The sequence below is a fragment of the Pseudonaja textilis genome, chromosome 7, assembly GCF_049901715.1.
Source record: "Pseudonaja textilis isolate UNSWEBS1 chromosome 7, rPseTex1.2, whole genome shotgun sequence".
Classification (NCBI taxonomy): domain Eukaryota; kingdom Metazoa; phylum Chordata; class Lepidosauria; order Squamata; family Elapidae; genus Pseudonaja; species Pseudonaja textilis.
Genome location: NC_141996.1, coordinates 41,675,455 through 41,702,306, shown reverse-complemented (window position 1 = coordinate 41,702,306; position 26,852 = coordinate 41,675,455). Strand labels below are relative to the sequence as shown.

Sequence of the window (26,852 nt, the reverse complement as noted above, 5' to 3'; positions counted from 1 at the left end):
TCTTTTTATCCTTATTAGGTATAATAAACTATGCCAACGGACTCCAAAGAAATTGCTAGTATGATATCTAGTTTTTTCCACATTATTTTAAACTCTTCAAGAATTCTACAAATAGGGAATGTAAGAGAAGAAAAGTTCTAAATCCCATGTCATGTTTAATTAAATGACTTGTTAAAAATGAGAAGCTATCATGACAAAAAAAATAATAAATTCTGTTAAAAACAAAAAGGAAACCTATTTAGTTACAATTTCATTTTTCTAATGAAGTTGCTTTCCTACAAAAGATTGGAGTATCACAAAGATTAATCACTATGGATTCCTGCTACCCTAAGAACGTATCAGAGCAAGTACAGCCAAGTGAATCCTGCCAATATCTTCTGAATGCTTTAATACCATTATTGGAGCCCAACAGAATCTTAAGTCATCATTAAGAATAAGGAGGAAAAATTACTATATGTAGTAAATAGATGTATTAATCACACCCACCCATAACATAATTGATCGGTGGTGATCCAGCCATATCAGCATGCAATACTATAAACATTTAAGTGGTTAGTTCAAGAAGGAAAGAAGGAAGGAAGGAAGGGAGGGAGGAAGGAATCATTCCTCTGGTCCAGTTGCAAAGCTTTTTGAAACTGCTTTTTAAATAACTTTGCCAAGGTATGTATAACACTAGTATCAACTAAGATTTTTAAAGGTGAGCATGCACAAAGTCATCTAAATCATAGAACATCAAGGAAGATATTAAAATGCTATTAAGTGTTTTTCTGAAAAAACAAGATCCTTATGATAAAATTTTAAATTCAAGCATATTTTAACTTTCCTGATCAAAAGAGCAAAAGAAAAACAAACAAATTAGTATGGGAGTCGTATAACATACAGGTATTCAATTGAGCCTAAGCAAGGTAGTTTTTGTTCCATTTTACCTTTTTTTGCCATAGTTTTTAAGCAAACCACTGCAGTTGCTAAGTGACTCCTGCAGTTATTACGTGACTATGCTTTTCTCATTGGCTTTGTTTGTTGGAAGCCAGCTGGGAAAGTTACAAATGGTAATCACTTGATCCCAGGACAGTGCAACTTTCATGAATTCATACCAGTTGCTAAGTACCCAAATTTTGATCATGTGACCATGGGGATGCTGCAATGGTGATAAACATAAAGCCAGTCATGTGACTTTTTTCAGTGTCATTATAACTTCAGTTACTAAAGAAATAGTTATAATTTGAGGACTACGTGTAAATATTATGAGCCTCAGAAGCACAGTGGTTAAAGTGTAGTACTGCAAACTACTTTGGCAGATTGAATCCCACCAGGTTCAAGGTTGACTCAGCCTTCCATCCTTCTGAGGTGGGTAAAATGAGGACCCAGATTGTTGGGGGCAATATGCTGACTCTGTAAACTGCTTAGAGAGGGCTGTAAAGCACTATAAAGCAGTATATAAGTCTAAGTGCTATTGCTATTGCTAATAGATTACATTGATAAGCATAACCTATACAGAAATCAATATGTTTTACAGCTAAAATGATTCAATAAATCAGATAATTTATTTAAGTCAAAGTGACAACCATTTATGTTTGAGCATCTCCATCCAATAATAAATAATATGATACAATCATATTTTATATTGTTACATATTATTATTTTGCATTTTTCCTCTCCCAAAATTAATGTGTTAACATGCTCTTCATCCTGGATTCAAAGTGAAATTCTCCATATAGCTAACTAATCAAAGAAATTTCCTATGTCTTATTAACATGACCTTTGCTGTACTTTACATAGTGCTTATATTAAATTTCCAAGGACTACTGTGACTGAACTTTAAAATGCAATTATTTGTTTATTCAGCTATATACTTTAATGAAATCCAAGTTCACTGACATGGTTTGAAGGAACAAAGTATTTTCAGTAGGACAGTTTGTGCATATTAATGAGAAAATGTAAATTTTCTGTGGATTTACAATATATAACAAAGCATAAATATTCATATGTTTTTTAAAAAGACAAATTATCATCTTGTATTTGCTTTCCTCTTTTTGTGCACAGGTGCTTCTTATTTCATCTCTTGCCTTGTGGATTTTTCTTAGTGATGCAAGATACAATGAAATCAGTCTTCCTCAGTTAAATTCAATATTCAGATTAGCTGATATATCAGTATGCTATTTTAAATATAAATATATGAAGAGAGAACTCCAAAGGAAGCTGTCCCTTCTTCTTCCTCTGCTGCTTTTACCAGGAATCTGAGTGGCTGGACTGTTGGGCTACTTGGTCACAAATTAGTACTGGTCTGTAATAAGACCAGATCCAACCATCTTGTGGTTGATAAATGTACAAACCTGACATATGTTACTGAGACCTAGCTGAGGAAAATCAGTAATGTTACCTTCTCCGAAATGTGTCCATATGGGCTTCAGGTCCTGCACCAACTTGAGTGCCAGAGACAGGGAAGGGGGATCTGTCACGACACCTTGGCAATACCCAGTTTACTGTTCCAGAGTTGACAAGTATGAGTGCCTATCTGCTCAGCGCTATAAGCAGTGTTGCTCTACTTGACTAACTGTGTTATGATCTGGATGAAAGTAGTATTCCTGTCCTTGTACTTTTGAATCTTTCCATGATCTTCAATATTATCAACAATTATAACTAGTTGTCAAAATTGGGGATTGGGAATATCATTTTAAAATAGTCCTGCTTCCTTCCCGGCTGTCAGTTCCAGATAGTGGTGGCTGGGAGGCAAAAATCAACAAAGTGGCTGCTTCATTATGAATAACATAGTGCTCAGTTTCCATTATTTAACATCTACTGCAGGGGTGTCAAACTCAATTTCATTGAGGGCTGTATCAGGGTTGTGTTTGACCTTGGGGGACAGGGTGGGCTAGGTCAACATTACTGGTGTTGAGGTGCCTGTGGTAGCCTGAGTGCTCTGCCAGTGAAAATGGGCTCTTGAGCTCTGTTTTTGACTGCAATAGCCTCTGCAAACAGAGGCCGCCTAAGGCTCTCCCAAGTCCATTTTCATTGGCAGCATCACAGTGGGCCAGTCCTTTTCTGTTTCCAGGGTGGCCCCACAGGCCACATCTAAGCACCCCACAGACCAGACCACTCCGGGCTTTGAGTTTGACACCCCTGATCTACAGTATATGGTACAGGTTATATAATAATTTGGAGTTCAGTACCACTGATGTATAGAAGATATCCAACTCACATCATGATCCTGGGCCATATTAAGAGATTTATTGAAGTTTGTCCTTCATCAATACTCAGACAACAAATTTAAGTATGTGATTTTTAAGGAGTGGGGTGGGAGGGGGGTTTATGTATATAAGATACTGCTGGATACAAGAATTTATATACTCATGATCAAATTGTGCTTTAGTGAATACATAACTGAATAAAAGAAAAATACAACCTCCACATGGAACAAAGTAAACTCAACATGTTTCTGCTCATGAAGATCTTGTGCTGAGCACATTCTTAGACCAGATGACTTCTGGGGATTCTTTCAATTCAGAGATTCTAATTCATATACTAGGTACTCAGAAAACAATATATTCAGCCTCAGATTAAATACACAATATAGTGCCATATTTAAAGTAAAAAAAAATGTTTTTCCTTTATAATACTTACTGCTCCAAGTGAATTAATAACATACTACTGCCAAAGTAAAAGGCTAAAACACAAACCTTAAGGAGCATTTCAGGTGTAACAATAAATATGTTTTGTTATCCCAAAGTATAAGTAATTCTTAACTTACAATCCCAGTTAGGATCACAATTGCCAAATGTTAGTTGCTAAATGTTGTGGTTTTTAAATAAGTAATTTGGATTCAATTTTATGACATTTTTATTACAGACTCTAGCCAAAGCATACAATTGTTATATGAACCATGTGGTCATTAAGCAAATTCTGCTTCCACAGTTGTGTGCACATTGGAAGACAAATGGGAAATTCATAAGTGTAATCAACTGATTCTGGGACACTGCAACCATTGTAAATGTGAGCCAGTTGCCATGCACCCAAATTATGTTATTACCATGCAGGTGGTACAATTGTTATAACTTCAAGGACGTCTTTTAAGCTACTCTTTTCAGTACTTTTGTAACTTCAAACTATTGTTAAATGAATGGTTGTAAGTACCCTTCTTGTAAGATGTTCCTTTTCAAAACACTATTATGACGATGTATAGACAGCCCATGTCTTATTGTGATATAGGGATTAAAATGTTTAAATAGGGGTTGGGAGACTTAGTTTCCAATCTATCCTTTGCCACAGAAGCTCACTGGTGACTCCTCAGCACTCCTTCTCAGCCCAAGCTACCTCATAAAGTTGGTTTGTAGGGAAGTAAGAAGCAGCACTATGTATGCGCCTTGAGCTCTGTACAAAAAAGGCAGAATATAAATCAAATAAATAATTGCACAAGAAATATTGGTAATCTGATTAGAACAGCCATACGATGAGCCGTGGTGGTGCAGTGGTTAGAACACAGGACTGCAGACTACTTCTGCTGACTGCTGGCTACCTGCAGTTTTGTAGTTCAATTCTCACTGACTCAAAGTTTACTCAGACTTCCCTCCTTCCAAAGTCAGTAAAATGAAGACCCAGATTGGTGGGGCAATATGCTTACTCTATAAACCACTTAGAGAAGCTGTGAAGCACTGTGAGGTGGTATATAAGTCTAAGTGCTATTGGTATTGTTACATTCATACAGTTTGACATTGCAAATATCCTAGTCAAAAGTCAATCAAAAGAAGAATAATTTTACATCAAATAACTCTTAAATATTCAGACATTACTATTTTTAGAAATGACATAAGACTAGGATCACACATTAAATATACATTGCAAATATTGAAATACCTGGATAGTTTCATGCTAAAATGTAATTGTGTTAACTCATAATTCATTAAATATATCATATCCCTAGCTACATTCATTTTTACAAACCATGTTATACAATTTATACTTACTGCATATTATGAAGCCATATCATGTCCCAAAAATGAAGAGAGGTTATAATTTTCATATGAAATTTAAAAAGAGAGGGCTTATTGGCAGCAATTTAATAACATAATTTAAGATTTATCACTGTTTTGGCAGACTAGCTCCAAAGTTCTTAGATTCAACATCACCATAGCAATTTTTCCATATTCTTGACACAATGTTGGAAATTCCCCTCCCCTTTGATCACTTTATAACATTCCTGATAAGCTCATGATACCCCTAAGTTTATCTGAGGCTCCTTTTTTGAGTTGCCAATTCTTTGGGGCTGCCAAGATTAAAAATCGGATAATTAGATGAAAGCTGGCAAAGCTACTGGAAGCCCAGTTGGCAAGACAGATAATGCAAATTAGTAACCCATTTGATTTTATTTCTGGAGAAGCCCTATGGGAAAAATTCAAGGCTACAGACAGATGTTTACCCCTGCCTCATTAATAAATTACATGAAGATACAGCCCAGCACGTAAAATGCAATCCAAAGGGCACCTTTCAAACCTTGCTCCTACGCAGGTAAATAATAAGCAGCGTTGTGCAATGTGTATTGGCCCACACTGCACAATTATTGTTTTACCTAAGTAACCTGATAAATGGTTGCCATTCATGTTATATATTGATTGGGCAGTGATTTTATTTCAATCTCAAAATAGTCTTAGGAGAGCACCAAAAGCTCAGGCCATATTGCTTTGATAATCACCATCAGATTAACTGCCAGATAACAAAGGTATTATATTTTGCCAAGAGATCTAGATCAAGGAATTGACATATTCAGGATAACAATATTGGAAGATTAAAAATAAGAATCAGTCAAGCATTTTAAGAAAAGTCCTAAAAGGAGCATGTTCAATTTTTATTTTTATTTATTTACTATGCTGGAAAAGAATACCTTCAGAATCAGAAGTAAATATAAATCTGAAGAACTGACAGAGTTTGCCCCCATTTTACATGGATGTGCCCATTGTCAGCTTTTCCAAGAAAGAGTACAAAAAATTCTGGAGCAAATTCTTACAGGACTCTGACTTTAGGTGCACAAGCTCAGCACACGCATACCTAAAGCTGGATTGCTGAAGAACTCATTCCTGATCTGCTTGGACAAGCGAACATCATAATCAATGTATTTCTAAAGGTTTTACTCTGTAAAAAGGTGCAAGTTTTGATCATTATTTTGTAAGTATTTTAATTATTAAAACTAAGTGATATATTTATTTTTGCTGAACTCTTTCCCATTCAGTTATTAGAACACCATGGTACCACAAAGTTTCAGCCTTGGCTTTGGCCATTCTTTTTCTTAAAAAAAGTTGGTTTCTAAAATAAAGAAAACTCATCCTTGTCCAAAATATATATTATGACTTAATGAGATGAATGAAGCCAAATCATCCAATGGAATATTTTCTGGGCAATTAAAACTTATATCAGAGGCTCAGAAAAAGTTCAGCCTTCTTCAGAAGTGGTCAAATGGGAATCAGGAGATTCACATATGATTATGAAGCAATCTATATCATATGGAATGAATAATCCTATGAAAACTATAATGGGTTAAATAAAATGTGTCAGAGCTGTGAAAAGATACATGGGAATCTGTACATGGGATTTTAATAAAAGCAACTATATTTCATGTTTTCACTACAAGCCACAAATTGAACTAATTTATTTAAGTAAATTCCATCCATTCTCCATTTGAACTTCTACAAGCTAGCTAATGGGAAGAAAACAGTACTATTTTTGTTTATCTGAGTAATATCTGTAATGGAGAAGAAATTATTCTGGCTTGCAGCATTCCAAATTATAAAGCAAAAAATTTAAATTAAGACATTTTTCCTCCAGTATAAACACAATGATAAAGTACAATTCTGGAATGCATAAATGTATGCAATATAGCAATAAATTATTAAATTGTGTGAACAGCATGTGCTCTTGTGTATATAGCAGAATACAATATATTACAGCCATTAGTGAGCCCAACAAAATTATGGTAGCTCAAAAAACCCCACGAACTTTACATGCAACTATAAGTTATGTAATACTTGAGTGCTAATAAACATTTACTACAAAAATTATTTCAATTTGACATGTGCATTGCATTGTACTTAATCATTTATTGAACTATTTGTATGGTCCAAGAAGCCAGATGGACAGAATCTAGTGAGATGACAAAAGTAATGACTAGTGATATTATCCAGGGAATTTGTGAGTCTATAAGACTTCAAGGAAGTGGATAATTTTCTGTGATCTCAGTTCTAACATGTGGGTTGGACCCTTGTTCACTGGGCAGTTGAAGAGACTTAATGAGGGAATTGGGAAGACATGGGGTCAAGTTAATATCTGAGATAGAATGAGATCCCAGCAGACCTGAAAGAGGTGCTGGTCTGCCTACTTCTTGAAACGCCTGGCATGCAACCAACAGTTATCAATAACTACCATTCTATCTCCAACCTTCCTTTTAGAGAAAAGTTAGGGAGAAAATAGTGTGATTGCAATTGGCATAAACAGCCCTGGTATAAATAGATTATCTGGATGTCTGGCATCAGACCTAAGCACGTGATGAAATCTGCATAGATCACTCTTATAAATGACAGATAGAAAGACTTGGATTTGAAGAAACATAATCAGTCCTATCCTCTTTTATCTCTCTGTGGCTTTTGCAACAATTTTCCTCAGCCATCTGCAGGGGCATTGTGTTATGGTGGCTCCACTACAACCTGAAAAAAGTATCAGTAAATAGTAAACAGTAAACAGTGGTTCTAGAATTCTCTGTTTCCAAGTGCATTCCAAGATACTAGTTGCTGCCTTTAAAATTGCATATGGCTTATGGCCCAGGTATTTAAGAGATCAATTTTCAAAATTGTCTCTGCCTGAATAGTCATAGAATACCTACTATAGGGTTTCTTTCCTTAACTACTGTAAGTGTAGCAGGAGGCACCCTGCTAAGTAGTTATTCACAGAGACAATTTCCCTTTTATACAACACTTTAGCCATTAAAAAGTCCTCATAGTCTGTAAGCTGGTAAAAACTTGGCTTTTCCAGAAGTTCTTGGGGACTAATATATGTGGGTATGAAGAGGCATGGAGATAGTCTTCAAGAAGACAGTCAAGTGTCATTATGTAAATAAACAACAGCCTGGAAAAATGAGCATGTTGAAAAAAACATTAAAATTTCCCTTTCTTGATTCTCTTTTGTATAAGCAAGGAAAGGAGAGACAATGTCAGAGTTCCAAGATTCTGTTACTAAGCTCTAGTCTAGAATAAGTAGAATTCCAGTATTTCTTGCTGTATCTTTTTCCTGGCCTGATCTATTCAAAGGGTTGACAAATAATTTTGTTATATTTTGAAATACAAATTTATTTTACTGCTATTTAGTATTTATAAATAACAAAACTGTGATAATTAAGGTACAGTATGTGGCACAAATAAAGCAAATCTAATGCCCAGAGTCACCTTATAGGGGAGATGGCTAGCATTTTTCCCCCAGATTTCATTCTATTGTACTTTGTTGATTTATTTGATTCTTTTTGTCAGTTTTGTTTTTGTTTTTTGTTTTGTTTTAAATATCGTTTTACATTGTGTAAGCTGCCTCGAGTCGCCATGGGCAAATAGGTGGCAATATAAATTAAATAAATAAATAACGGAATTAATTAATTTATAGCTTAGATTATGCAGCAACAAAACAAAGCAATTAAAAATATTCAGAGAGAAAGAATCAAACCTAGGAAACAAATAAACCTGAATGGTTTGATCCAAGCTTCGTTTAAGCACATATGGTATTTCAATTGCACCTTTTTCTGGACTGGAAGACTGTTAAGCCACTCATGCCCTGGTCTCCTCATAATTGGATTACTGTAATGTGCTCCACATGGATCTGCTCTTTGAAGCCTATTCAGAACATACAGTTGATCCCAAATGCAGTGATGGGAATTGTACTTTATGCCAATGTGATCCCACTTCTTCATATATTGCACTGGTTGCCAGTTGGCTTCCGGGTATAATTCAAGGTACTAGTTGTCACCTTTAAAGATCTTGACAGCATAGTCTGTGGCTATCTGAGGAATCAATTACCTCCAATTTTTTCTGCCCATCAAACAAGAATATTCATTCCAGTTCCTCACCAACAATAATCTTACAGGAGCCAGGATTATTCTTTTGCAATATCTGTCACCTGGAATGATATATCCATAAAGATTTGTTCCCACCATGATGACACTTCAAAAGCTACTTAAAAACATGGTTGTTTTTCCAAGCTTTGGCATAAGGTAATTGTGCAGGTTCTTTTGTTTTAACTTTAAGAATGGTTATTTATTCTTCTATTCAGCTGTGTCTTTTTTTATAAGTATTGATTAAATGAATTGAATTGAAAGAGGTAGAGATTTTAGACAGCGATGCCAACCAAGGAGAGAATAGAAAAACAGCACAGAGCAAATTTCACAACACTGCAAATATCACAGATTACACAACAATGACCCTAGTATGAAATACAAAAAGGAGAATCGGTCTCATTAAATCTGTCCTTCAGAAAAATCAGAAAGCAAGCATATTTTTGATAAATTACTATAATGTTGTAACCAGTCAGTCACAGAAAACACTTACTAGGTTTTATATTACTAAGAAAGGAAAATACAGTAATGTCATTTTGCAAGGATATTTCCTCTATTAGAACAATAATAAAATAATAACAAGCATGAAATTTTTCATTTTGCTTTTGAACCAGTTGCCTTGGTTATCATTTATGTCTGACATAGACATATACTTTTCATCTCAACTGTATACATTTAAAATGAAACGAATTTATTTTAAAGAGCATTTCCATTGTTAAGGGGCTCATCAAGTTAAGTGTGATTAACGGTGACTACACAGACAAATAATTCCTATGTCCAGTAAACCAAATATAGTAATCTATATTTCTCTACAACACTTAAGCACTGATAAATAACATCTAGAGGAAATAGAAAGTGATGACTCATTCAAGCATGTGGTTATTTGTACAAATTGCACAAGTTTACACTGGGTTTTACATTTATGCATATTGTATATTCCCAAATCTAGCAAGCCTGAATAGGCACAGCCAATCTAAAGTCATTTTCACAGCCAGCCCTAAAATTAGGAACTGAAACACTAAAGAACAGTACTGGCTATTCTAGTCAACTCAACAGGAAACATGATCAATGTTTTCAAAAGCTGTTGTGAGATCTAAGACGATGAACGTAGCTATATTCTTCCCTCTTTAAAAAAAACTGTGCAATTAATTTCTCAGGACTGAAACTTGATTACAATAGATCCAAATTATTCATATCATTCACACATAAGGCTATTTGGGGACAATAGATTAATCATTTCTTTGAAGGCAGGAAGATATTTGTAATGAAACAAATAATTCACAATATAATAAAACCAGAGAATGATGTGCTATTACAAACTAACAACTCGTGTTAAATAAGAGATACAGAATGAAAGAAATCAGAAGGTAGTATTGATATATACAAATAAGTTTTACAAATTTTATACTAAGTTTATTTATGTAACTATTTTTAAAACTTCATGTATTTTTGGTCTTACAACATGACAGATCACATTTCCTGTTTTCTACAACTGTGCAAAAAAAAAATCAGCTCATAATGAAGGAAGCTTCTGGGACACAAACAGATTTTTAAAAATGTAAAAATTAATTTCATGAGTTTGGGACTATAGTGTACCTTTTTTTCTTTATAAGAGGGGTCCCCAACCTCCTGTCCATGGACTGGGCCGTGCACGGCCTGTTGGGAACCAAGCCACGTAAGTGGTGGGCAAGCATACAAAGCTTCATTTGTACATGCATGGGATCTAGGCTGTGTGCGTGAAACTATCCTATCCCATCACAGCCGCTACCCCCATCAGTCCGTGGAGCCAGAAAGGCTGGAGACTGCAGTTTTAAGGATAACCACTCTAAGGATAACTTACAGTAAAAACATGCTATACTTTTTTCTTTTGCTATGGTAGTTGAAAACATGCCTCATTCTGCTCACTTCATAACAAAATCACACCACATCTAGTGATGATTGCTTCTTTATTTCCAATAGGAAGTAGGAGTTGGTTTACTTTCAACTTTTTTCCCCCACTGGATTTCCGATTTCAAGTTTGAGATGCAAACCTGAAAATTAGTTTTTTTCTAAAGTTAAATGAGAATTCAATTTTATAATTTAATGGTAGAGTTTTTCAGAAAGTTGTTCTAAACGTATTTTGTTTTGTTTTTAAATAAAGTTTTATTTGGGTTTTCACACATACAAAATACAAGTAAAACATCTTTTTTTGAAAATAGCATGGTCCCTGGTTAAACTTCTTTATACAGACACAAAACTCAATTTCATGCTCCTTTTTGTGTTCTATTCCATATCTTATACTATTCTACATTTTCTATATAGTTTTTCCCCTCTTTTAATTTTCTCAATTTTATTTTGATTATCTCATCCCAATTCAAATCATTATATTTATACTTTTGTCTGTTCTGTTTCAATTTCATATTATCTTTTCTCATTAAACAAATTTTCTCCTGTAATTACTAATTGGAGTATGACACCTTTATATCTTTTAATTACATCCATTCAACTCTTATTTAAACTTCAATATATACCTTAAGGTTATGACCTTCAATATAATACATAATACATAACTTCCAATCGAATTCTGCTTGGCACATTCTTATAATACACACTATATTCTTTTTTAAAAAAAGATTATAAATATATGTAATTATAAACCCTCATTCCATTCCAATTCAGTTCTATCATTAATAATCATTAAAATCTTAACATCTTTAACACTTCTTTTCAATTAAATATCATACTTCCTTAAAGACACATATAATCTCCATAATTAATTTTTCCCTTATTGCTCTTCACCTATGTTTTGTAAATCATTAAATATTCATTTTGTTACATTTATTTATTGACAAGCATTCCACTGAATTACGATAGCTATTTTATCAAACATTTTAATCATACATTGTTTCATATTTTCTAAAATTATTTCTGTTTCTAATATAACAATACTATCTTATGTACCTTTGCAGAATCCCTTTTTCCATTAGATTTTCACTCATTATCTCAAAATAGGCCCTGTTTCTCTATATTTTGTTTCTGCCCTTTATGACTTCTTTTCCTTCCTTTCTTCCCTCTCATCTTCTCCCTCCCCCTTTTACCCCCTTGTCTCTCTATTTCTAATTCTCTCTTCTGGATTTCCCTCTTCTGTTGTTTTCTGATTTTATACTTATTTTTCACTCTTTTTGGGGGGGGGGGAGTTGTTTTTCCCTATCTTAAACTTTCCATTCTCTTTGCCCCCTTTCCTTTATTTCCCCCATCTAAGATTACTTGTTCATTAAAGATGGCTTCTTCTTTGTCCCAATCTTCTTGTTCTGCAGGCATTTCTTGTTGTTTCTCATAATTCCAAATCTCCATTTCTAAAAACTGAAATACGAAGCCAAAAGAACCTCTCCCTTCTTGTGCATCTTCTTTGTCCTTTTTAAGTTCCATTTTCAGTTCTTCTAAAAGTGGAGCCATTTTGAACAGTTTTAAACAACCACCCAATTGATTTTAGTCATTCAAATACAAAAACCACAAATCCAGAAATCATCAAGTAATCCAAATAGTCCCAAGTTATTTCTTCTTATTTCTTTTTCCACTTTCCCTTCCTGGGGTTTTTGTTGCAATATTTCAGTTAAAATGTATCTTTTGGAAGTCTTGTTGGGATTTTGCTGTAAGTTCTTTTTAATTCCAGGCAGTCTCCTCCCTTCCAGATCCTGCCCTTTTATTCTTTTTCTCTCCTTTCCTGTTTTCAAAAGCTTTTGATTATCCAGAAACCTTTATTATCCCTTTGACTGTTTATTTTCAGCATTAAATGCCTATTAATAATGTCAAAGTGGATTTTTTTCCAATTTCTTGCTTAACTCTCTTATCTGTCAGTATAGGAAAAGGAGGAAAAAAAACAAATCTTTTCTCTCTCCTTTGCAGCTTAAAAATCTTCTTAGGGAAAAATGTTATTGTTTTTTTTTTAATAGTTTCAATTCCAGGGTACCTTATTTGTTGCTTTTGCTGTTTGACCTGGTCAACCAAAACTTTCTCTTATCTACCTCCTGCACATTCTTTTCCGGTCGAGTTCTTCTTTGTGGTGGCCATTTCTGACCACCGCTACAACCGCCTTTGGGAAAGGGAGTAATGGCCAGCTGGGGAGGAGAGATGTAGCTCTCCTCAACCCTGCAGGCAGTCTCCTCCTTCTTCACCACCTCTACGGGGTGGCTTAGCCCCAAAACCAGCCGGCTCGGGGTGCTCCAGCGGCGAGCACAGATTGAAGCCTCGCAGAGATGAGGTTTCAGTCTGTCACCGAAGAAGCTCAAAACAGAAGTCAATTCTAAATGTATTTTCTAATAACCACCAGTACCATATATAATAAAAACAGGTAAGTCAAAAATGATACTGCTTATGTTTTGACGTTTTAACTCAGATCTATAGTCTTTTTGTTGAATGTCTTGTTACAGCTCTTAATTCAAAATGTCCTCTTACCAAATTGCAGTCACTTTCTCCATTTCGTTTCTTCTTTTTATTTATTTATTTTCTTCTTGCTCTTTTACTCCACAGTCACAGTTCCACTTACAGATCTTAAGATCTTCCTTATTTTGTTGTCACAATTGTCTATTAATATTTGTCAAATTAAAGTTTCTTTTTCCCAGTCCTTTCCTCCGATCTTTCAATGAGTCAAAAGTTCTTTTCTGAATCCTACACTCTTAACTGTTCTTTCGTTTTCCCTATACCACTTAACCACCTTCCCTTCTTTCTCTTTCTTTCACCAAATCTCAAATAAACAGACAATATAGTTTTATGATTCACTCCTCAACTCTCAAAGCAAGTGTTATTGCCTCACCCTTTGCCTCCTTGAGTTTCACGATTCCATTAGTCAGTATAAACCTCTGCCATTTTTCTTGTCAGTGCTCCTGTCAAAAGTTCCACCACTTCTCCACACTGTTCAGTTCGGAACTTCAATCTTCCTTCGTAATATACACCAATATTCTGGAAATCTTCTTTAAATGAGCCTTTCCACTGCTCAGCCTGCTTTTTCCCTCTCTTTGCTTCTTTTAGTTGGCTGGGCTGCTGCGTCTCTGGTTCCGATCGTCATGGCTGTCACGATCTCCCTCTTCTGCTGTTGGTTTTTGGCAGTTTCTTCTTCCAGTCTCCAGGGATTGCGGCACCTCCCCAAGACCTCCACACTTTCCCCTTTCTTCTGCCTACCCCTTCGGGGTCCAGCACGCTCCTAGAATCCACCAACCAGCGAAACTCGGAATCTTTCAGAGTGACGATCTGCTCCTCAGCGCCCAACCGGAAGCCATGTTTTGACTTTTTAATTACAAGATACATTTTAAATACATTTTAAAATCAATAGTTGAAATAGTTAACATTAAAACCCTATTCAAAAATATTTAGTAGTCTTTTTAAAGATTAATAAAAATGTTAGGCTCCTTAATTCTGCAGTGTGTGTATTCAATAAACTAAGATTATAACATGGAAAGCTGCATTGCTACCAAATAACCTCTCAGAAACTATATGTGAACGTTCTCAAATGTTCTCAGAAAGCATGAAGGTTTATACTGAGGTCAGTGTTATCTCAAACAATTTCAACCTAAGCTATGCAGAGTTTTAAGAATAACACCCAACAATCTGAAATGGACTGGGTCTTTTTGTTCTTCTGTCACCATCTTAGCTGGATATCAGTCCAAAGATTTTAGACTAGAAACAAAGAAACTTCCCCATGTACAGCCCATTAATATAATTGAGACTGGAGGTTATCATATCCATTAATACTTTAAGATTATCTTCAGGAAGTCAGTTGTATATTAATCCACAGAAAGACTCCTGCTTGTTGCCTCATGCTGGGAAATCAGATTTTAGTTCAGAAGCATTCACAAACAATATACCTGCTCCTTCATGGACAGTATGATCCAATTCAGAATAGACAGAACTATCACTCTCTGAAATAATAATCCTCTCTACCCCTCATCCCCATGGAGTACTTCTATCCTGTCTGGATTCAGTTCAATTTACTATTCCTCTTATCCATTACTGAATAAAGTCATGTATTCATTCATTTCCTGAAAATGTAATAAGAAAATAAAATTTGGTGTCTTCAGTATACTGATAGCATGCAGGTACAAATCCCCTGATAATCTCTAGCAGTTTTATGTATACTAAAAAGGATTGGAAAACAAACTATATACCATTGAATTGACCTGTTTTAAGGAATACCTATCTCCAAAGAGACACCATATGACAGCAGCCCTCAACCTTTTGGGCACCAAGCACTGGTTCTATGGAGAAAGGCTCTTTCTGCAGACCAGAAAGGGCATGATTTCGTGTGATGCCTGCATCTCGCAGATGGGGCTTCACTTGTTGTTGCGGACCAGTTTCTGGCATGCCACAGACTGGTACCAGTCCACAGACTAGGAGTTGGGGACCCCTTCCACATGAAATCTACCTAAGAGTATGAATACTATGTCTTGTGTTCTCATATATCTTTCCCAATTTAGAACTAAGCATTGCCCACTATTCTGAGTGATAAAGAACCAATAGAACCTCTCCAAGAACAGAAGTCTTCAGCTGATTTAGGGTTGACAAACAGGATGTTCACTTGAAGGCCACACAACCTGCAGTCTAAGTAGTGGGAGAATGGGGAACAGATATAAAATTGCAGATAAATTTCTCTTATCTCCTCCTTGAGCATTTCTTGCTACAGCTCCTTCTTTCTGTGATATCCTTAGACAAATAACTGGAAAATACCATTTTAATTATCTGCTAACTTCAGCTACCCAAAGGAGCAAGCTACAAATATATTTTGTAAATAAATGAATCTCGCTTAGTCTAGTGCTAACAGAAATTAAGACAAATTCTTTCAATACTGGGTTTAAACATGCTGCCACCTACTTTCGCAAAATATAGCATCCAAATTTACTACTAAAATATCTTTGATATTAACAATGGGAAACTGTAATGAACTATGTCTGAAAAGATCACACTAGGGAAGGAAAAAGAATATTCTTAGAGTTACTCTCATTTAAGACAAATGTTTAAATTACACGTCTTGTTTCTGAGAAGTTACAAGATTTTTATCTTTTTTCTAAAAGATTAGCACATAATCTTCTTTGAAAAATGTCGTTCTTTGAAGTATATGGCCCTTTTTTATCTTAATTCCCCTACAATACTATTTCCTTCAAAGAGGCAATTTTTATAACTCCACTACTCCAAAATATATCCCTTCTAATACTTGATTTAAAAAATAAATAAAAGGGAATTACTTAAAGATATTAATGGGAATCAAGTTTAAATCTGAAAATCAACCCAATCTGTCACTGTCAATAATCCAGTAATTAGAATATTTTGTCATGTTATTTTATTTACCATTTACATACTGGCTATAAACTTTGAAAAATGCAAAATTCCAATACATCTAGATGCCAAATTAGAGAAAGCTGCCTCAATTGCATTCTGAACTACATAACCAAAAAAGTTTTACATATAGATTTATCCATCATTTGTTCAGAGGAAATAATCACCACATATCACATTATAGAAAACCTATATTTATAAGACGAAACTAAGCACATTTTTAGACAGAATGATGTCATGTATTAAGACTTCCAAGTCCCCTATTATCTACAATCTATATCAGGGGTGTCAAATTCGCCACCGGTGGACCAGATGCGTCCAGTGCTGCCCCGCCCAGTTTAGCCAAGAGGGAAAAAGTCCCACTACATCATGTGACACTGCCATGATGATGCGAGTTTGTCATCCCTGATCAATATTATATGATCATCAATATTTATCCATTTTTTATAATCTTATTCTCTGGCAAAAGTCTATACTATAATCTTTTACAAAGAGCCAGAGATCATATTCTAGAAAATATTAGTTTAAAGAAATTTCCAAAAGAACTGTGAACATAAACTTGGGTTCAATTTGTTTTAAAGTAGCACATGAAACAAGAATTTAATAGTTATTATTCCTTAACTGCTAAGCAGCCTTCCATTCTTGATTTTTAAGAAGATTCATCCCTTGCACTAGCTCCAGATTTCGTGATGAAATTAAGAGACAAAAAACCCCATAACTATGTTAGTAAAAACATCAAGTGTCAGGTGCAAAAGAGCAGGTCCACAACAAAGCCCAATTAAATTGATATATTGCTAAACAGCCTGAAGGTCCAATTAAACTGATTTTTTACTAAACAGCCTATGAAGATGAATTTTCTCAATTAACAATTAGCACCTTCTTAAGCCAACATAAGCAATCACAAAATTCAAAAGATAGGGATTCTAGATTGATCCCTCATTAAACTCTGTTCACAGGTTTGCCACTCCTCCTCCTTCATCAGGGGTGTCAAACTGGAGACCCGCAGATAGGATGCATCATGTGCAGACCATGTCCACCCCAGCTCCACGAAGGGAAAAACATTACGTGACGGCAACAAGATGCCACAAGTTTGACACACGTGTTCGACATCAATTTACAAATTAGATAGCCATAATTATATTAATCAAACCCAATCTAAGCAACATACTTGTGATTTAATTGCAGAAAATTGGGTTACTAGAAATATCCATGATTCATTCAATACTGTACTGTATGTCTAACATGTTTATCAAAATAGCAGCTTCCTTCATTTTCTAAATTTTTAGTTATGTATCTGAAGTTTAATTCAGGAACTGTACACCAAAGCAGTGGTTGCCAACCAGTGGCCCAGGGACCACTGCTGGTCCATGAGAAAATTTTGGTGGTCCGCAGAGAAAGCACCTCCCAAAGCAATTAATCCAGGCTGTGCCCCACACATGGCCCACCGGAACACAAGGCTTGCATTGCTTGCTAGCAAACAACACGAGGTAGTGAGGAGAGGGGGGAAAGGGAAGAGGGTGGGAACTTGCCCCACTCATCCCACGCACCTGGCCTGGACACCGGGCTGCTTCTTTCCACTTCTTTCTTCTTCTGCTTTTGGCTGTAGTAGCAGAAGCAGCAAAAGTCTTTCTTTCTCTCTCCCAAACTCTACCAGAAATGAGTCTTTGGGACCCTGCAAGGCGTCCTGCTCCAAGAGGCTGCACCATTCTGGTGGAGTTTGGGGGAGAGAAAGAAAGAGTTCTGCTTTTCTGCTGCTTTCCTTGCATGAAGCCAAAAGTCCCTCTCTCTCCCCAAGAACAGAGCTGGAGACAGTATTGTGCAATCCCAAATAAAGAATGATTGATCAGTAGGAAAACGGGGTGGGGAATTTTCCTGCAGACTTTGGAGGGGATTTTTCCCAGGGTCTCTGGTCCGCGGGATTTAAAATTATGAGTTTGGTGGTCCCTGAGGTCCAAAAGGTTGGTGATCCCTGCTCCAGATAAAGGTTAGCTGTACTTCCTAACATATCTAATAAGTGACCACAATGTATTTGATATTTTATGTTGTAACCCAGCAAACTCTCAAAGATTCATATTTATTAGTAGGATCTTGAGTTTCTGAACCAAAAGCATTAGAAGATCTTAGGCCAATTTAATTGATACAGCTCTGAGTTCTTAAAACAGTTTATTAAATGATACAAAATAATATTCTGAGTCTGTCAGCAAACTACACATTCCTAATAGTGGAATACTAAGAGTAGTTGGTTTGAAAAGTCATCTCTAGAGGAGACTACAATGCACATAATACTGTCAGCATATTTGATATGAAACTGTACTTATGATATACTAGCCAAAGGGGACCAAAACTCATCAATCTTTACTGACAGCGTGGTGCATGTAGTATAAGTACAATAATCTATACTTTATCTTATTAAAAAGTATTACTGTGCAAGCCCTGAATAACCAAAGTCAAAATTGATAATAGAAACCAGTATCTAATGATTCTTCTATGGCATATGAAAGATTGTGACTTGAAATATAAAATTATCCTCACAGCAGTCTAATACTGAGGTCAGATACACATGGTCTGTTAGGATGTTGTTGAAAGAAGTAGAAATTAGGATGGGCTTGGCCAATTTCATTATATGAAAATATACTAACTGATTTGGTCATATAAGGACTAAATTGCAAAATATATGAAAAAAAGTTTGAATTTAGAATAAAACTATTTGGAGTAGTGTTGGCAAGATCCTGAAATGGGAAATTTAAAGAAAAGGCAAGCTATGATGCAGAGAATGTATATCTTAATAACAATGATTTGTAAGGGCACAAAAGTATAGGAAGGATATTGAACAGTACTTGTAAGGCAGCGTAAGCTGTTGTCATTTTTTCATTTATCACATCTTTAATTTTGTTGGTTTATGTTTAGTTATTCCTTTTCTGGTTTTTATGTACCATTACTTGCCCTCAAAGGAAGGGTAAATAATGGACACGTATGTACAGGGTGCCCCAATATGCCCCTTGATAATATGTTTTTGGTCTTATCTTGCTTTCCCCCCCCCCAAAAAAATTAAATATTCCCATGTTGGTCATTGAACTGTAGACTGTAATACTAGTTTTGTTTTGTGCTGTTTTCTTCTAAAATTGCCAGGGAGCCATGAGTCAAAACACATTATTCCACAAGTAACACAACCTATTTCCAGCACATGTGCAACTGTCCACCCTTTGTTAAGGAAATACATTTATTTAGCCAACTGCAGTAAGTTACATACATTATACAGATGGAACAACAACCTGTTATAAGGATTGGTAAAACGTTATCAATTCTGGTAGCATGCACACAATTAGGTTGCAAATAAGTAGTCTCCTAATTTATAAAATAGAGCTAGAATTTACTATGTAACTACAGAGATGTAACAACTATGTAACTTTCAGAGTACAGTAATCTATTGTTTGTTACTCTTTTGTCTCTACCAATAGACAAAGAAGGGAAAAGTTTCACAATCTGAAAGGGATATGGCAGTGTTACAAAGGGTCGTGGGAATGGAGAGCAGAACTCCAGCAGAACCACCAACGGACCCCAGGTGGTTAAGTTACCTGCGCTGGAAGTCTTGCTCAAAAGGAGTCAAGTAGGGATCTTTCTCCAGCAGTCGCTCCAGTTCAGGCGGAAACGAACTTAGCACAGCCATCTTTGCAACAGTAGTGGTAGTTGATTAAAAGAGGTCATCTGGAACGTCCCCCCGCCCCCCACTTCGGACCAAGATTAAGATAGGCTAAGCCAAAGAAGTGGGCTGGCAGTGTCCCACTCCTCCCTCTTTTCTAGTGGAGCTAAACAGATGCTCTCCAGAAAGGGAAGGCAGGACAGGGCCCTACCGGGTAATCACCCGCCCCCTACGACGTCGCTGGAATGATGCGGCAATTGGCACGTGGAACGTGGAGAACTGCAGCACTGAAGCCAGTCCCCACGTATGACTCACGCTGACTTCTCGCTGCGCCAAGAGCCGCCTCGCCTGAAACTAACGGAGCTCCGCTCTGCAGCCTTTGACGCATTTAACGAGTCAAATGTCCAACAGCCCAGGCGCGTCACCAAAGCAACGTTGTATGGGGAGAATCTCTAACCAGTCACGTGTTGAGATCCCGGAACGCGGAAGTGCTGCGAGAGGGCTTGAAGAAAGCGTTCTGAGTTAGCGGTCGGGATGTGCGATTTGCTAGGAAGTGCGCAAACGCAGTCGGGGATTTGAAGCTGCTGCCCACGAAAGGGCAGTGGCTTTCTTAATGTCTTGAAAATTGTGAGCCGGGTGGCAAACTGCAGAGAATGCAATTTGGATAACGTGAGAATAACTAAGGAAAATTGGTGTAGTTAAAGTCTTTGCTGTGTTAAAGCCGTATAAAGACGGGTGAATAATATTGCTTAGTTAGACGTAAACTTCATTTATTTCTGTAGGATGGTTTTTGAGAGTATGTTTGTGTCTTTTAAATTTAAGTTGTATGCAGTTATACTATAATCAAAACATTAACATGGAGATAGATTTGTTATTATTACTATTCTATCTAACCAATGCGACTCATTTGTTTTTCCCACGTTCTCTAATGGCGGAGGCCATTCCTAAATTCAGTAAAACCATTGGTTACACTGTTAAAAAATAATGAAAGTTATAAAACTCCTTAGAGTTTTAACTATTATTAATTTCTAAAGTGCCTTATGACATCAGATAATCTGGTATCATAAAATCTAATATATTACCAGAAAAATCAAAAGCTAATTGCAACTAATCATTACATTATGCAAATTTCACAAAGTAAAATTATTGATTAAAAAAACATGATGAATGACCTTCATAAAATTAGATCCAAAATAAAAATATTGTCTTTATGGTATATATTTCCAATGTAGAAAGTTAGCACTCACCTGTCTCCTAAAAGAATTGAATATTCTAGGAAATATTAAAAAGGCAAAATATTATATTTCTCTGGATGAGCAAAGGAGAAACATATTTTTAAAGACAAAACCGTTCCTGCAGCTCCTTGCCTCCAGCAGATATTTGTTGCACATTAAGACATGACCCCCCCCCCCCTTTGGATTAAGACATGACCAGGGCTCACTGCATTGTGAAATCACCTGGGGGCATTATACCACCCAGCACAGTTCAACCAGACTTATCTCAGACAAATTCCTATAGCAATCAATTGGATACATGCCCTTACACAGGAACAGGAAGCTCCAAGAGAGGGTGTAAGTATCTCTCTTCCCCACTCCATGTGGTAAGCTATGCAGAATCACACATGCTTGATGGTTCTGCTTCTCCATTAAACCATCCTTCCAAGCAGCTCCCATGTTTCCAGTGTCTTTCTTCCCTCTTGGAACTGAACCCAGATGAACATTTCTTCCAATACCAGCATAGTTTGAGGATGTACATTGGAAAGGTGATATTAGCAAATCATTTAATATATGCCTTTGTTCTAAAGTCAATCATAACTTCATTAATTATATGGATCCCACAATATCTGTGTGTGTCAAAGTATGTGAACTTTTGCTTTCAATAACTGGTGTGCCCTGCTCTTGAGCATTCAAACAGTACTTTATTGTAAATTCCCAACATTGATGCGCCCAGAATATCTTGTAAATGTTTATAAAATTCTGCTGGCAGCTCATCCGGTCCTGGTGTTTTATTATTCTTTTGTCTCTTAATTGCTTCTGACAGTTCCATTGATATCCATTCATTTAACATAGCTTTCACTGTTTCTGGTACTTTAGGTAAAACTGTTTTTTCCAAATATTGTTTAATTCTTTCTTCTGGAACCTTCTCCTGCTCATACAGTTTTTCATAATAATCTTGAATTATTTGTTTGTCCTTGTTTTGATGATATAGAGTTCCTTTCTCACCTACTAATCTATGTATCAATTTCTTTTCTTTCTCTATTTTCAGTTTATATGCCAGTCATTTTCCAGATTTATTTGCATTTTTGAAACAATTTTGTTTTTCATTTTTAATTTTTTGAACCAATTCTTTCTCATCTAACAAATTCAGTTTGTGTTTTATTAATGTTATTTGATTTTTAAAAATCAATTTGTTGTGATTCTTTCTGTAACTCTAATTTTAATCTTTTATGTTGTTCTACCATTTTTTGGTTTAAGTTTTTTTTTTCCTTATTTTTTTCCCCCATATAGGTTATAGCTAATCCCCGAATATACATCTTGGCAGTATCCCATACATTTTGTAGTGAAGTTTCTTCTTTCCTGTTCTCTTTGTTTTTTAAAGTCAATTTCTCTTTCCATAGTTTGTATAAATTCATCATCTTTTAGTATTGACTGGTTTAATGTCCATTTGGCATTTATGTCTCTTCCCTTTTTTTATCCTGAGATAGCTTCAGCAGTAGACAGATTCATTATAAGTGTCTGATATACATAAGGAAGATAGTTTATAAACAAACAGCAGCAGTTTGTAAACTAACACATAGCTGAATGTTTAGATATTCTGGAAATTTAGCACTCAACATTTATAGTAATATCTGCTCTTTAATAGTTTCTAGACAAGAACTGATATGACTTCATTTTGGCTACCATATACTATAATAGTTATAGTAAAAGCAATAGTGCAAATATTAATATAGTATAAACATAGTGTAAGTATATGATATGTGTCATAGGGCAAGTCCATTGAATTGAGCAGAACAAGCCTCTTAACTCTGTTTTTGACTTGATGAAGGCATTTTACATTATCAACAGCAAGGTTCTCTGGACTATCCTGAGACATTACGGATGCTCGAAGGATTTCTGAAGCTGATTCAAATATTCTACAGTGGAATAACAGGGCAAGAAGGTTCTTTATAATGATGTATCAACTGCATTTGCCATTTCCAATGGGGTAAAAGGGTTCTGTGTTAGCCACAGTTCTATTCAATCTATTCTTCATTTGCATGTTGTCACAACTATCCTGTGTCTGGCTGAGTATGTATCTGGTACCAATTAGACAACTGTTCTTTTGACTTTTGCCATATTTTAGTAATGATTCTGTACACCTGACACACAAAGACAGCAGTCTAGAATTGATGCCACTCAATCGTCTCAATAGCTGCTATACTCTTCAGTCTGACAAAAACTGAAGTAGCAGTCCATGCCAAATACTAAGCCCATAGAACCAAAAATCACTGTTTCCTCTCCTTCCTTCAGGGCGGCACTATAGGGCATTGTATGCCAAGACAACTAAAGATAGGGACAGTTTTTCCATCGTGCCATCATTCTGCTGAACACACAATTCTTGCAGTTATTTCTAAAGTATATGCATATTAACCTATATTAACCCATATAGTATGGCTGCGGTATTATTTATCCTTTGTATTATAATACCTTTTATTGGTATTTTTATTATTACTGTGTTTCTTTATAAATACACAGAATGTTTCTGTATCAGAGACAAATTTCTAGTGTGTCTGATCACAGTTGTCCAGATAAAGTATTTAATTCAATGACACTCAACTGACAAATGTAAACAGCTTCAAATACTTTGGAAGCATCATCTTGAACAATGGGTCTTTGGACAAAGGAGCAGGATCAACAAGGCCAGCCAGGCATTAGAGTGGCTGTATACCATAGTGCTCATTCTATGCAACTTCTATATTTCCACAAGTCAATGTTTTCAGATCAATGATTATCCCTTCTTATATGGATGTGAGTCATGGACTCTCCTGAAGACACATAGAACAAGTGGAGAAATTTCTCATGTGTGCTCCCCATTCCATCCCTGACATTCATTGGCAAGATCATGTTTCCAGTCTAGAGGTCTTAGTTTATGCAGAGCCCAGATAAGATCTGTAGGACATGTCATCAGAATGAATGGCTGCTGTATGCCTCACCAATTTCTCTATAGTGTACTGGATTCTGAGAAGAGCCCTCAAGGTGAACCATTAAAGTGCTACAAAGCCTCTATGAAAAACCCTACGCCAATGTGATATCCAATCAAGGGACCTTGAAGCTTCAGCAGTGACAAATTCACTGGTAGTTCTGTGCTAGGAAGCCTCCAGTAGCTTTGAAAGCAGGCACCAACTAAAACTGATAGAAAACCATGATCTGCATTATAGATCAATGGACTTCCAGGGCCCCCACTATATTAGACTTTGTGCTTCTAGACTCAGTGTTCACAGATAATCTGCACAACCAAGTTACCAGATCTGGTGACAGACAGGCCTATAGTGCATACAGGACTGATTTGAGGAGAGGCATCAAGAAAGCGATGCATAGCTACAAACTAAGTATTGAGGATCACTTCGCTAACTCCAATTCCCGGCGTATGTGGCAGGGCATCCAGAACATCACTGACTACAAGTCTGCCCACTTTACTTCCTCATTCGCTAATGTCTCATTTCTCGATGAGCTAAATGACTTTTATGCTCATTTTGAATGAGACAACCAGGAAACAGCCACCAAGATCAGACCCTCTGTAAACTTACAGCCCCTCACACTTTCAATCACTGAAGTCTGCGCTGTTCTGAGCCAGATTAACACACGCAAAGTTATGGGCCCTGATGGCATTCCAGGAAGTGTACTTAGGGCCTGTGCTGGACAGCTGTCTGTGGTTTTGACTGACATCTTTAATCTGTCTCTTTCCCAAGCAATTGTACCAACTTGCTTCAAGACTACCTCCATCGTGCGGGTGCCTAAACACTCCAAGCCAGAGTATCTGAACAACTACCGCCCTATAGCACTTACACCTACAATCATTAAGTGCTTTGAGCGGTTAGTCCTGGCACACCTCAAAACTTGTCTCCCAATCACACTGGACCCCTACCAATTTGCCTACAGCAAGAACAGGAGCACAGAAGATGCTGTTTCCATAGCATTGCACACCATTCTAACACACCTGGACAATAAGAATACCTATGCAAGAATGCTGTTTGTTGATTTCAGTTCAGCATTCAATACAGTCATTCCCTCCAGGCTAATCACTAAGCTTGGTGACCTTGGAATCAATACTACTCTCTTCAATTGGATACTGGACTTCTTGACAAACAGACCACAACATGTCAAGTTGAATAACTCCACCTCATCCACCATCACACTAAGTACTGGCATTCCCCAGGGCTGTGTGCTGAGTTCCTTCCTGTTCTCTCTTTTCACCTATGACTGCAGGTCTGCATGGCTCTAACACCATTTTCAAGTTTGCAGACAACACCATGGTGATCGGACTCATCAACGATAACGATGACTCAGAGTACAGGGAGGAGGTGCAGAGTCTAGCTACATGGTGTGCTGACAATAACTTATTACTCAACACTAACAAGACCAAAGAGCTCATTGTGGATTTCAGGAAGAAGAATGCTTACACACATTCTCCTATATACATCAATGGGAGAACGGTAGAATGTGTCACCAGCTTCAAATTCCTGGGGATCCACCTCTCTGAGGACCTGTCCTGGCAGATCAACACCACCAGCCTGATCAAGAAAACTCACCAGCACCTCTTCTTTCTGAGATTATTGAGGAAGAACCACCTTTCCCCAACCATTCTGATCAAATTCTTCCAGTGTACAGTCGGGAGCATCCTAACCAGCTGTATCTCAGTCTGGTATGGAAATTGCACCATTAAAGAAAAGAAGGCATTACGGAGTGTGGTGAAAACTGCCCAACGCATAATAGGGATCCCACTTCCTGCCATTGTGGACATTCAGAGGAAATGATATCTGTGAAAAGCCCACAGCATTGTTAAGGACTCCTCCCATCCAGCCCATAAACTGTTTACTCTTCTTCCATCTGGGAAGAAGTTCAGGTGCCTGTAGTCCAAGACCAGCAGGCTAAGGAACAGCTTCTACCACATGGCGGTCTCCTTACTGAATTCCTCGACTTGTCTACCCCCCCCACACACTGATACTTCCTCTGATAATACATAATATATTTTGTATAAACTCTCTGTGCATTATACTTACTGTATATTCAATATGTCCATAAACACTCTGTACAGTCAGTCATATATATTCCTTCCATAGATATATATTCTGTATATTCATAGATATTCTGTACATCCATATATAGTTATATATTTTGTATATCTCTATATTTATACTTCATTGCTGTTTTTGCACTTCTGGTTAGATGCTAACTGCATTTCGTTGCCTGTGTTCATGTGCAATGACAATAAAGTTTAATCAAATCTAATCTAAAATTATCTTCAAATCTGAAGGACTATCTATCTATCTATCTATCTATCTATCTATCTATCTATCTATCTATCTAATCTATCTAATAGTCACAGTAAAACAAAGAGTATAATCACAAAATCTATAATAAACATAATAAAAGTAAAGACAATTGTTTTTTAAATTACTAGCCATACTAATATCCTTAATTTTTATATACTGAATTTCATATTCTTTTGTTTAGATATTGCATTAAGGTGAATTCTGCAAGGTACTATGATATCTCTACTTCTATCTCACTTTATCTCATTTAGTATAATCTCTCAATATATTTGCTTTCTGAATATTAAAAATACATTTGC

The 26,852-nt window shown here is 36.3% G+C and overlaps 1 protein-coding gene and 1 long non-coding RNA gene across 3 annotated transcripts in view; one reads left to right on the top strand and one right to left on the bottom strand.

Moving 5' to 3' along the window:
- GBE1 (1,4-alpha-glucan branching enzyme 1) overlaps window positions 1-20,483 on the bottom strand; it is a 135,068-nt gene extending 114,585 nt beyond the window's left edge. For both annotated transcript variants that reach the window (XM_026700672.2, XM_026700673.2), the window contains exon 1: window positions 19,957-20,483. In XM_026700672.2, coding sequence (XP_026556457.1) covers window positions 19,957-20,048 — 92 coding nt within the window. In that variant the 5' untranslated portion in view covers window positions 20,049-20,483. The remainder of the gene's footprint in view (window positions 1-19,956) is intronic.
- LOC148125319 (uncharacterized) lies at window positions 5,939-14,465 on the top strand. Its single transcript, XR_015744420.1, has 2 exons — window positions 5,939-6,156; window positions 14,084-14,465. It is a non-coding gene; the product is annotated as an uncharacterized LOC148125319 (long non-coding RNA).
- Window positions 20,484-26,852: the final 6,369 nt, after the last annotated feature.